Raw genomic sequence first — 13555 nt, forward strand, 5'->3', positions numbered from 1 at the left:
TTTCAGCTGACCATCTGCCTCTTGAGAAAGAGAAGTGGGCATCCTTCCTTTAAATTCGGGAACCATTGTGGTTTTATTTGACTATGTTACCTGCATCCCTTATATAAGTTGTTTTGAAATTGGGATTCTGCTTTTTGTATTGGTTATTCAAACTTTTGGTACCAAAATTATGGCAATTTTAAGCTTACTTCAAGGGAAATGTAACTGAAGTTTAAGTCACAAAACTGTTTAATAGGGCTGGGAATTTAGCTCAGTGGTTCCATCTCCTGCCTTGCAAGCGCAAGCTCCTGAGTTCAGTTCCTGTTATCAAAAAACAAAAACTGTTTAATATGCTCTCCTCAGATACAACAAAAAGAATCCCCTTTTTTGTTACTAGGGTTTTGATCTATAAGTTTTAATTATGTTTAAAATATGCCAGTCTTTAGTAGATGATTTTTTTTCTGCCTCTGGGGCTCAATTTATATTTAAAAATACCTTAAAAGAACTTTCTGGCCCATCCCTGTCTTTATTTACCTTGTGTCCATGGTTTTTTACCAGGACCCATGTGTCCTGGGCCATGGGAAAAGAATCTCACACAAGTACATAACACCTCCCAGATCAGCATCATTAACAGTAGTTCTGACTCACATTGTCTTCTCTAAGTGACGAAGGTGGCCTTCTCCACAATGTCTCCACAAAACCTTACCGGAATCAAAGCATTCAATCAGACTGGACCACTTGAAATACACCACACACAAACTTACTTCTGCCAACTGAGTGAGCTTGTGATCCCCAGAGCTGACCTCTTGGTGATGAGTCAGATTTGGGGCTAGGTTACTTTAAATAACAGCCAACTCTTAGGCAGTTTTTAAGGTCAAGGAACAATTTTCAATCTATTGTATAGTCATTTTATCTTCCAAATTCATTGCTTGTCTACAGCAAACACTTCATTTTTCAGCTCTATAATGGGTAGATCATAAAAATATCATTGGTGGCCTGAATAGCATTTTTTCAGGATCCTTAGGAGAGGGCAAGAAAGGCAACCCATGATTTTGTTGGGCAGTGAAATGATGAAGCAACAGTCTCTGCTGCTTCTGATTCCTGGAAGGCAGCTCCTTAGGGCAATTTGATAAGCATGCTGTCAAGCAGCTTTTTTAACTTAAGCATATTAATGTAAGTAAAGTCAGATTCTGTGCCATTGAATGATCAAAACATAAGGGTCAAGAGCCATTCCCTTCATACCATACTTCTGTCTGTAAGGATTGAAATCTTTTTTGCTGTTGTTGTTGTAAGGATTGAAATCTTGTGATGTGACCAGTTGGGGTGGGAGATACCAACTCTTTGAGGCCAGACTGACACATTACCAGTTTTGTAATTTAAACATGTAGGTTTATTGAAACCACTGCAATCACTAATTATAATTTTCTTTACTCTTAAATTCATTTTTTAATATTTTAATATCAACTTAATACTATCATTTTACAATCTTTTTATTTTCGAGATAGGGTCTTGCTATCTTGTCCAGGCAAGCCTTGAACTTGCTGTGTAGCTCAATTTGCTGTCAGCCTCGCAAGTGCTGAGATTACAGGTGTGCGGTACCATGTCTGCATCTGGTTTTAAGATGTTTGTTGAGCAAAAGGTAATGTATTAGTTACTTCATTGCTGGGATAAGCTGGCATAAACAACTAAAAGGAGTAAGGATTTATTTGGTTTACGCTTTCAGAAGTTTGAGTCTGCAGTCAGGTGGCTCCAAAGCAGAAAGATCTTGGCAGAGGAAAGCTGCTCACCTCACGCAAGCCAGGTAGCAGAAAGGGAAAAAACTAGTGTGAGAAGGGCTAGAGACAGGATACACCCTTCAAAGGCCACACCCCAAGGGCCTACTTCCTCTGGCCAGGCCATCTCCCAAGAACCCACTCAGCTCATCGATGGGTTGATTCACTGATGAGGTCAGTCAGTGCCCTCATTGTCCAGTCACCTTCCAAAATTCCATCCCTGAACATGAGACTTCGGGTGAGTTTAGATCTAAGCCCTAACAGTATTTTTCTGCAGTACAGAAATGTGTTCTGATGTTGCAGCCCCTTTTTCTGTGTCAGCCCCTGGTTAGAAGAAGGTGAGAGTAAGCAGCTTCCCGGAGCAGGCTGTTCCAGGCTGGTTGGCCTCCACTCAGTGACCTAAGGGAAGCTGGCCTTGGACACCACTGGCCAGGTACCTTGTCCTCTCCATAGACTGCCATGGATTCAGCGTTCAGAGTGATTCATTTCCTCAGGTGTTTACAGAACTTGTAGCTTCTCAAGTTCTCCTGGTTAAGGGATGAGAAATCATTCTGGAGATAATTATCAGCAATAATAAAAATTACTGGCTTATCTCAAGGTAAACTGTAGAAAAGCAGGATAATCAAGCCATTGGACTCTTTGCACTGGTAAGTTTTGTGTGTGTGTGTGGTACTGGGGAAAACCCAGGGCCTTTGCACTGAGCTACAGAACTACATTCCTAAGCCTCCTTTTTTGGTCTTTTGAGACAGGGTCTTAAGTTGCTTAGTTACCAAGGCTGGGCTTGAACTTGGTGATGCTCCTGCCCTGGCCTCCTAGAGTGCTGGGACTACAGATGTCCACCACCATACCTGCCTGATGGTAACCTTTATATTTTTCATTCAACTTAAATTATTACTTGATTTCAGATAGATTCTGCTTTTGCATACAAAAATTGTCTAGGGCTGCTTGAGATTAGCACATGACACGTATGAAGGAGAGATATGACCTGAATTAGTGTGCGCTGAGCTAGGCCAAGTGAAAATCATCCAGGTATTCTTGCCATAAACTTTTACCCAGCAATGATATTTCCCATAGGAAAGTGATACATTTTTTTTGTCTACAAGTGGCATAGACTATGAATAGTTTTTAATGTGTGAGAAAATAAATTTATACTTTTCACTGTATTTAGATGACCTTTCTACAGAAGACCTTTTGTGCTGCATGTAACTCATCTTTCTACCCTGGAGACTGACGGTGAAGGTTGTCGGGCTTACTTAGAAGATCATTGTGCTTGAATTCTTAGGACTATGGTATCTAGTCCTGTGACCTGTGCCCTCTGGCATACAAATCTATCTCTAACAAGCAACTGGCACACCCAGGGCTGGTGAAGGGACTGAATGTTCATTTAAGGAGACTGAGCCTAGATATCCACTCATTTTCCTTTTCAGCCTTGCTATTCTGACTCGTAGCAATATATAAAAAAAAGCCGGGTGTGGTGGTACATGCCGGCAATCCCAGGACTTTGGAGGATGAGGCAGGAGGATCATCATGAGTTAAAGGCCAGTCTGGGCTACACTGTGGGAGCTTGTCTCAAAAAATAAACATATACACATATTCATGTGAGATACAAATGATTCCCCATCTGCCCCAGGTCATTTGCAGTACCATGAGTGGGTGGCCTTCCAGTCCACTGTAGAAACTTTCAGAATCAGCACCTAGATCAGGAGAGGCAGAGGTTATTACAGTCAGGACACCCCAACACACACACACACACACTGTACAGAGGGAAATAACAGTCCACAAAAAGCTGGGCTTTAGCCATGCACTTTGCACAACACTTCTGGAACTGAAGTTACAGGTCTAGCTTGCCTTGCTCTTTACATCTGCCACCCTTCTCCATCCCCCTTTCCAAATACTTTTATATGGTACACCAGGCTTATGTTAAGTGTTGGGATGCAGCCACACTTTATTAATTGCACTTGTCCCTTTGTATAGTTTCTAAGCACACTAGATTTGTAGAATAAGGGAAAAGGCTAAGCCCTTTCTATGCTAATTTGACTGAAGACAGATGACACTGAAAAACAAGTGTCCCATTCCCCACCAATTGCATTTTCATGGCTGTTGCCCTTGAGTTTGGAAAGCTGTAGGCCCAACAAAATGAGTTGTTTCCAGGAGGTGAGAAACAAGTTAACTGTGTGGGGCTATTTAAACATTTTTCTACTGTCTTAATTATTGTATAACACAGTAAGGTCAACAAGTCTGACAATCTGCTGTGACGGTTATGCTGTAAAGGTCAAGATAAAGGGAGAGTTCACATTTCATTCTTAACCTAGAAGTCTCTGGGAACTAAAAGACGAGTTGTGAGCTCATATTTCTGTATCTGATAATCTTGGTTACCTCCTATTATGCCTTTTCCAGTGATAAATACAAGGGAGAATTGTGTGTTTATTCTAAATCAAAGTGTTACACATTAGTATATCATAACATCCACACAGCTCCAGTATGGGAAGAGGAAGCTTTCAGTCTAATTCCTTGATGAAAGCTGTGCTAAATGTGTGCAGTTAATATTTTTGTCCTAATGACTGATCAAATCCAACTCAAACCAAAAACAGGAAGGGGCTGGGTGATTTGTTTTCATGCTGTCTAAATTGTATTCTTAGGCTATTTTGCAGGACTGCACACAACTTGCTAATTAGGATGCTTAATTTTGGTGGTTCTCCCCACCCCATCTCCAACTGAGTTAAGACTTAGTATCCAGCCATCTGTCCTTCCAATGGGGCTGATATTGCTGAAATGCCCTCAGTGTCACATCCAGAGGCCACCTGTATCCTAAGTGATGTGAACTTGGAATTTCAAAATATGATGTACTAGGTCTTAGGCATGAGGTATGTTCAACTGCTTATCACAAGCCCAAATGATTTTTTTCCTCCAGAAATGTTTAAAGATGCTTTATTCTTTTTCTGGAGGCACCATCTAGTGGCCAAAGTTCAAAGAATTAAATTTAATAACAGGTATCTGTTATTAACATAAAGGCTAATTTCAACAACTTTGGACGTTTTTGAAATAACATTTGTGTACTAAACAAAACCTTGTGATGTCAAAAGGGGGTTTAAGATGAGTTAGAAGTTGAATCCTGTTCAAAATTTGTATGACATCAGACAACTCTAACCCTCAATTTTCTAATATGAACTCTGAGTCTTCAGGATGATTTGTGAAAGCATTTGGCACAGTACCTTCCCTTTCCAGTGGGAAATGTACAGGCTGCTGTAATGAAGATAAGCTCCCATCGTGCTGGTTGAGCAATAGCTTAGCCACATTTTTTTCTCAAGGGAAAGGCCATGTGCTGCTCTGGGCAGTAGTGTTTAAGCACAACTTGCCCCCTTGCTTGAGGAACTCAAGTGAGTAAATTGTAGAGCTTGTCAACCCAGGAATGTAGAGTACAGAGGACACAAAAGTGGCTGCTCTTTACAGAAGTAGTCCTTCTTGGGTGGGCAAACACCAGTGTCTTAATATCCTCCCAGTGGGAACCTAGGCTCACCAGGTTGGCTGAGTGAAGAGCTACCCACTAGCTTCCTTCAGAGCTAAAGGTACTATCTGGAACATTGCTGGTAAATGGATTATATCTGACCTTTCATTGGTGTTTGAGAGCCCTGGTTCTCAGCTTTCCTTCCTCCCTCTACACTAATTAAGATAGTCATCTTAGAGGACAGTTTTCTAGTAGTAACCAACTTCATGTGTTTCAGAGAATGGAATAAATTGCACTTTGTGGTTCTTTTTCTGTTGGTGCATTAGGGAGCTACTATGGCCATCAAGTTCATTGCCCTTGCCTGTCTGGAGGGTTTACGGAATGATAGGTATTTTAACCACCAGGAGGCAGCAGGTGTATTTTTTTCCCCCAGAACTGGGGATTGAAGCCAGGCCCTTTGCACTGAGCTACATCCCCAGCCCTTTTTAAGACAGGGTCTCACCAAGTCACTAAATTGACCAAGGTGGGATTGAATTTGATTTTGCCTCAGTCTTCCAGAGTGGTAGGATTATAGATGTGTGTCACAGTGCCCGGCCACCAATTAGGATACCTAAAGCTCAAGTTTCCAAATCTTTGGTTTGTGATGTGAGGCCAAAATTTAACCCAAGTAATTTGGGAAATAGGTGAAATAGGAACAAATTTAACAGCACGAATATTCTTAACTGATAAGCTCCAGTTTGGTACCTGCTTTCTCAAGCCAAAGTTCTTTCAGTCCAGAATAGGTCCCGAGAAACGGGGCTGTCTCTAGAACTGTGGCAGGGAAGGTATAACTGAAATGTACTCAGGATGGTCAGGCCTTAAGTACTACTACTGTCCCAAACTGACTTTTGAGATGAGCTCTCATTGGTGCCCAGGCTGGCCACATACTCTCACAGCACAAGCTATCCTCTTGCCTCAGCCTCAAGTAACTGGGACTGTAGGTGCACAACAGTGTTCCACTAACATCTACCCTTAACATTAAAAACCCTTGAGATTGCTGGACTACAAATGAAATATTCTGACCCTAGGCTCAACTTTAGCCTTAGTTTTTGTACATTAAAAAATGTTTTCATAGGTTGTGTGCAGACTAATGCCATGTTTTGTAGGCACTATACAGAGCCCCCCCCCCAAGTGTGTACCCTTCAGGAAAAGAAAAACTTGTATACTTTAATCTAAATCTGACACATCATGAGATTGATACATTACCTTTGGTCTCTACAATTACAAGAGGTGCTCTTTAAGTAGTGGCCACTGACTTCCAGGCTATCAGTACAGCAAATTGCTGCTTGGATAACCTTGGTCAGAGATTGCGGCACATGCATTTTCAATTTCTTAAGGGCTGGTGGCATAGTGAGTTTTCTGATAAGACATCCTCTAGGGTCCCCCATAAAAGGCTAACGCTTATGTGTTGAAAGGACAGCATACTAATTTTCTTTTCCTGATGCATACACTTTTTTTTGGCACTCTGTATTTGTTCCTTGGAGCCCCCACAATTGAGAACCGAGAAATAGAAACATGAAAATCAGGATATGGTTTGGTTTTGAGACAGGGTCTTGCTATGTAGTTCAGGTTAGCTTCAAACTCAGAGGAATCCTCCTGTCTCAGCCTCCCGAGTGTTGGGATTACAGGTGTTTGCCACACCTGGCTCTAGGATACGCGCTTTTAAATATGCAACCGTGATGCCAATTCATCTTTACACACAAATAGTTCCTTCATTCTTTTATCTCCCCACTCCCATACTAACGTGAGTAAATGCTTCCACTCTTCAGGTGGATTAGAAGGTCACAAAACACATAGGTAGTGAGGCATTCCACAAGAATTTTCAAAAAGTCAGATGTGGACAGAGAATACCTTCAACAAAATCAGTGGGCTCAAAATGACACATTAACTGGATACAGGCGTGAATCTGTCCTCACAAAGTCTCATTAAGAGGAGAATTTGTGTGGACCCCAATACATCAGTGAGAAAATACTATGATGGCATTCTTATGCCCAAACCTACAACCCTCAGTCACACTCTAGTGTTTTCATTTATTTTTCAGTAAGACTATTCTTAAGCTACCATTTTCCTTACTTGAAATCACAGTGCCTAGTAATCAGGAACCAATACCTTTTCACAAGCAGAAAAGTTACAGACACAAAGGTTAAGGACAACTTTTTATTGCTACCAGAGGCTTTTATCATTGGTACATGGTTCTGACTGCAATACCTTCTTCAGACTGCAAAGGGAGCTCAGGATCCAAGTCATTAAGGGAAGTACAGGCAGGTTATGAGACACAAATAATTTTTATCAGAAAATCCTAACAGCCTAACATAAAATAAGGGTTCTGAATTACGTGTTACATGTCAAATCATAGAGCTGCCCCAGTATCTAGACAGACTCCTACTGATTACAAATGAGTAAAAACGGATTAGTTACAAAAATCTAATGATGTTACATATAGGGTTCTTTGACGAGCACCTGGATATATTAACTTTGTCACAAATTCTTTCATACAATTGTCAAAAATGATTTCAACAAATCTGTGTTCTAGATAAAGCTGTAATTTTGTTTTAAATGAGAAAATCCATGTGGTAATGTGAGAATTTTGTCTATTATCACCTCTGATTCATCTGGACAATTCTAAAGTACACTTTCCACACTTAACTGGAATCTAAACCATGGATTAAATATGGCTGCCACTAATTTTGCTTTAAAAAACTTGGGGGTTTCCTATTCAGTGGAAATCAGAGAACATAGATCAACATGCATAAAATTTATTAAGTATTCAATAAAGAAGCAAGCAAAACCAAGAAAATAAATCAGGATGCTGGGGAAACAAGTTTGAAAGCTGTGAATTTTGGAATTTTTTTCCCAAATATTGTAAATTTTTGACATGGGGCAAGCTACATTTTATAGCAAAGAAAAGAACAACTGACATACTATAAAGAAATTTACTTTTTAAAAATGTTTTGGTAGGTATTTTTTGGCCTTTAAACAATGCTGAATTATAATTGAACTGCACAAGTAAATGAGGGTGTGTTTTTTTTTCCTGGCTCACTTCACATCAGCCTGATAAGGTATATTTCCCTCCATAGCCTTTCCTAGCTTTATAGGTTGTTCCCAAAGTAGCCAACCTTAGTTTGCACTAGAAGGTAACACATGTTGAAACTACATGACAGAAACAGGCTGCAAAGGTGGACAAGGGGAAGCATGTCCCTCTTGTCTTGATAAATCAGTGCCACACACAGAAGCCACATTTTCTGCAGCATTATCTTCATTATAGAGCCGCTTGATTCCATCATAGAAGTCATCCACTTCCATTTCCTCCACTTTGCGTTTAGCAGAGGTGTGCTTGCACCCACTGGCAGCTGGGAGATGATGGCAGAAGGCTGCTGGACCTCTGACTGGCACTTCTGGCTTGCTGTTGTCCTTGGAGAAATCTGGGCCTGAGACAAAGGAGGGATGTAATCTGAACACTCCTTTGTCACAGGTCACCAGGGTGTGCTTGAGGGGACGGTAGACATAAACGGAATTTAGAGGCAGGGAGGACTGCAGAGTAGAAAGGTGATGTGCCACAAGCTCCCGACAGTGGATCAACTGGGAGCTATCCATCTGGGCCGGGAAAAAAAACACACCACAATGTTGTTCATTAATTAATGAAGGCTGCTCTGCCCTCTCTGCTGGCTACTTTTCCTCCTGTTGCCTCTGATCCTTCAGTGTTCTCTTTTCCCACATCTTCTATTTCAAATTCACTGATTTCCAGCATCCTAACTATCTTAGATTAAGATATGTCCAAATCCATAATGTTGGATATTTACAGAAGAACAGAAACTCTTCTCTTCACCACTATACAGCCAACGCCTGCTTTTCTCCCACTTCATCCTCCTCTCATCCCACCTCTTTGCCTCTTTTTATTTCTTCAGTGAAGACCAAAGGAAAGATAAACATAAAATTCATTACTTAAGGAAGAAACCAGAAGCAAGGAAAAAGAAATGTTGAATCAGGGAAGCTTGTCTAGTTCAGAATTTAAAACAATTCAAGTATTTTAAGTAAAAGAGAAATTTAGGCAGGTTTATAGTTTTATAGCAAATAGCAATAAAACACTAGAAGAAACGTTTTTAATATTTTTGCTTAACTTGGAAGTTTTGCTCATTCCTCCTTCAGGATAACTTGGGTATCAATCCTATCAGGAATCACATTTGACTTCTCCAACCACCCAACGTCCACATTTCCATGGTCATTTGTTCCCGGTGTTTTGAAATGATCTAAACAAACACCTAGGGTCTCCATTATAGACTTTAAGAGTCACTGCCTTACTCTCCCTATAATTACAGCCCTGTCAAATCATTTATCTATAGCATCCTGTATTTTTCCTTTACTCAAGATTTGATTTTTCTTTTTCTTTCTTTTCAGTACTGGGGATTGAATCCAGGGCCTTCACACTGAACTTTTTAAATTTTAAGATGGGTCTCCATTAAGCTAACCTCAGTTTTATTTTAACAAGGCTCTCTAATATGACCTCAGCCTTTTTCAGCCTTATTTCCTAGCATACCCTCAAAGTTTATGCTCTACATTCCTGCCAAACAGGCCTGCTCAGTTTTTGCATAAATTTTCTCCTTTGTCACTTTACTCTTGCTCATCCTGTTTCTACCTGCTGAAATTGTTTTGACCATTCATTCCTTTCAGGCTTTGCTAAATGCTATTACCTCCAGGGAAGCTTATCTTGGTCATTTAACAATCAGGGATCGCCTTTTTTCCAGTTTTGTGGATTTTATATATATTCTGGACATTTCTTAATCTGCAATACACAGCATGACTGCACTACTACACAGAAAAGAAAGGAACATAATATACTCTATAAGAACACACTTGATCACTAAATTAATTTTGTCTAAATATAGTCATATGTTAACCAGTAGAGAAAGTGGAAAGGCTGGTCTTAGTCATCATGTAATACAAGTGTAAAATTACCTGAAACTGTCAAAAGGAATATATGGAATGGGCAGATTTTAGTATCAACCATTTTGTTCAGACTTTTCTACTATGATAACACACAACAGGCAAGACATTAACTACTACTGGAATTTTTCTCTTCCTTAAAAATTTTATGTAATACTTAAGATAGTCCCCTAATTACCAAGCTTACCACCACAGGCTAGGTCTTATTATACACTAGGGACATAGAACAAGCTGACCCAAGGAACAAAGCAGAGAGAAACAGCCTACAAAAGAGAACAGGTTTGGCAGTGAAAGGAAGGATATAATATTTCTAAAAAGTTCCTAGTTTAATGAACACTCTAGCAACTAAACACTTTATATCTTAGAAAAAGTTAGAAGTTCCACAAATATTCTAATCCCTTGATCTCTGGGCATAAGAAAACACCGTAACAGAATCCTGAAAAAGACGTATGTATCTTTTCTGTGTGCAAAAAAATCCCCATGAAATTATTTTTTAGAGGTGAAATCTGGCAGAGAATGATAAGCCAGAAAGAATAATAAAAGTTAACTCGTACCCATAACTATCTATATGAATCTACCCAAATCTTAAGGCAGTCAGTCCTTTGTCTAAAATAACACATCATAGTAAAACAATCTGAATTTGTGAGAGAGAGAAACAAAAGTACATAAGCTGGAATTACAACTCTAAATGCCAGTGAAGTCCTCTGGATATATTAGAAGCATTTAAAATGAATTTTTTCTAACTACAATTGTCAAAAGAACCTTTATTATTAATTCTAATGACTCCCCAAATTTGAACATGGTGATTATTTCTAAGTATCTTTTGCTAGAAAAACAAAAGAAGATTAGGTTTGGTAGGCATCATGAAGCACTGAGAATATGTTCCAGAACAGTTCGATGTTAGGTACACCTCAGGAAGAACCAGGACATGCTAGTGGTGGTGGGAAACACTGGTGGGGAGGGTCTGCTTTTTAACTACTGACTTTACTTTTAAACTAGACCACATACTTTGACTACTGTTGGCTAGAAACCAGGGAAACGACTACACTAATTTTATCGGGGTGGGACACGACAGTGAGGAGGACTTGAGCATAGCCATACAAGTAGAGCAAGAGTAGAAGGGGTAAGAAGAGAAACAGGTTTAGCCATCCTAGAGTGGAGACCAATAGGTAGCAAGCACAAAGCTTGCAAAGGGAGGACATGTGGCGGAAAGGCTAGAAAGGGACAAGAGGAGGCTTGCTTTTCCACTGAAGACTATTCACCCTACTTTGTCCCAAGTCCAGAGGGGTACAGCAAGAGCTAGTGATAGTGGCCTCCTCACAGCACAAATATCTACAGGACCCTTCCTCAAACTAAGACACTAGGAATCACATCAAAAGTAATACTTGTACTGGTCTGAGAGGGTAGCTCAATGGCAGAAGCACATGCCAACCACATGTTAAGGCTCTAGGTTCAATCCCCAGCAATACCAAAAGACTGAAAAAATGTAATACTGGGAAGGCACGATCTCACTAGTCTGATAGCAGAATTTCCTACACTAGAACCAGAAATTCAGGCCTCATCACAGGTCTAATTACAAAGACATTAGAACCTGATCTCCAACCTGAACACAGATGAACAAAGACACAACTGAGTCCCAAAGAACCAGAACTTTTTGTGTTTGGGCCATAAGTTTGGTCATCAGCCCAACTTAGTTTTAGAGACAAGCTGCTAGACGAAGTCCGAAAGTCTCTACCAAGTTTTGTGAGCTTGTTTTTATTCGCTATCCTCCTCCCCATTACAGAGACATTTTAAAAAAATCACTATCCCCAAGGGCAGATCATAGATTTCTAAAAAAATATTTGTGGGGGTCAGGGATTTAGCTCAGTGGTTTCGCCACCTGCTGCGCAAGCGCAAGGGCCTGAGTTTGATCCCCGGTACAAAAAAAAAAAATTTGTGGAATATAACTATTAATATGGAATAGGGTTTTCAGACAATGCCCAAACAGTCTATAGAAGGGAGAAGGTTCTGCTGAGTAGGACTCTGCAATCCAACAGATCTCTTCCCTGAAACACACTACAAAGGATAGCCCTTTGTATTCTGGGGTTGCATAGACAATACTTTGGGGCAGGGGGGCAGGGAAAGGACTCTACTTCTTAAAGAAACTCTGAAAACCACTGGACTAGAATCTTTACAGTTTTGTGGTACTGAAAAACGCTGGTTGTCTTAGTCTTTCACAACCAAGTAATTCTATGTGGCTCTAAGGAAGTCCAAGTTAACTGAAATGGAGCTAAAAAATAAAGGAGAGATGAAATGATTTCTAAGAAAATCCTGTCAAATCTCAAGTTCATAATATGTCTTTAATTAAGGGGAAAAAGAGTTTCGGTAAATATTTTTTCTTCTCGCACCAGAAAACACAAGAGAATCTGCAGATTTTCCAGTGTTCTTTAATAGAGAACAAGCTTGCAAAGCTACAGGATACATATTGCTATATACAGTATTCTTAATTATGCTTCAAAATCTGTCCTTTCTTTGTGACACTAACACTTTATATACAGAATTTCTTTTTCCATCTACCTTGGGAGTAGACACAGAGGTCAAGTCATGAGGGATTTATTCCAATAAAAAAGACTGTAATAGAACTTTTCTATTAATACCTGTATCCCTTGCTTCATAATCTAACGTAGAGGGTTAATATTCAACTTTACCTCCAACATTTTAGGAAAATTAAGTTTTCTGTGCCACACTATTCATTTATATGGTTAAACACTTGCTAAGTAACAACTTTCTTCTAGGGTTTATTTTCATTATGAAAGCACCAAATAACTTCAATCTAAGATACACTATTTATTTTTTATAACAGTGCCAAAAGTTTATTTGAAAAGTGAAGGGTAAATGGGGTAAGGAAGAACCTGTCTCTGCAGAGCAAATGAGCCAAAACAAAAGGAAAGGATAAAAGCAAAATTAAAAGTACACCTTGTGCCTGGGCACAGGGTGGGCTACGTGAAGAGTCAAGATAGCCTGGTATTTATTTTAAAAACTGCATCTCCTTGTAAAGGAGAACAACTTGTTACATAGAAAGCGCTCTGGCTAAATAATGCTCTGATCATAATGCTTTTCATGAAAGGACTCAGCCCTTCTCTGCTTACAAAGTAGGGCCTGAAATTCTCAATAGCCAAGGAGAGTCCTCAGTTACTTCTGAGTGTCTGGCTAACCTTCACAGGTTGCATCTGTAAGGCCATTTTAACAAATAGAAATTTTAAATATTATTTTCTATTATTGTATATTTTACTATACAATAAAATAATTATTTTCTACAACTACAGTACCACTGTAGTTCCCTTTACATTGTAAAATGTTTTAAAAGCTCAGAAATGTAATAGTCTTCTAAGTAATAGCC

At 39.6% G+C, this 13555-nt stretch overlaps 2 protein-coding genes across 12 annotated transcripts in view; one reads left to right on the forward strand and one right to left on the reverse strand.

Annotated features, from left to right (window-relative positions):
• Septin11 (septin 11) overlaps window positions 1–8515 on the forward strand; it is a 102837-nt gene extending 94322 nt beyond the window's left edge. For all 6 annotated transcript variants that reach the window (XR_015452887.1, XR_015452888.1, XR_015452889.1 and 3 more), the window contains one exon: window positions 7–8515. Coding sequence is in view for 1 of the 6 variants with exons in the window: in XM_021260999.2 (XP_021116658.2) it covers window positions 7–10 (4 nt within the window). In the remaining 5 variants the exon portion in view is untranslated. The remainder of the gene's footprint in view (window positions 1–6) is intronic.
• The window catches only part of Ccni (cyclin I), a 39376-nt gene continuing 33199 nt past the window's right edge, over window positions 7379–13555 (reverse strand). For 3 of the 6 annotated variants that reach the window (XM_087215872.1, XM_021261003.2, XM_087215871.1), the window contains one exon: window positions 7379–8663. In XM_087215872.1, coding sequence (XP_087071998.1) covers window positions 8325–8663 — 339 coding nt within the window. In that variant the 3' untranslated portion in view covers window positions 7379–8324. Of the gene's footprint in view, window positions 8830–13555 lie in introns of all 6 variants that reach the window. The other 3 variants (XM_004848027.4, XM_004848026.4, XM_021261001.2) reach the window with 1 other exon arrangement.

This window comes from Heterocephalus glaber, unplaced genomic scaffold (genome assembly GCF_053883595.1).
Source record: "Heterocephalus glaber isolate CG9 unplaced genomic scaffold, H.glaber_assembly_v1.0 deba00001454, whole genome shotgun sequence".
NCBI classification, from domain to species: Eukaryota; Metazoa; Chordata; class Mammalia; order Rodentia; family Bathyergidae; genus Heterocephalus; species Heterocephalus glaber.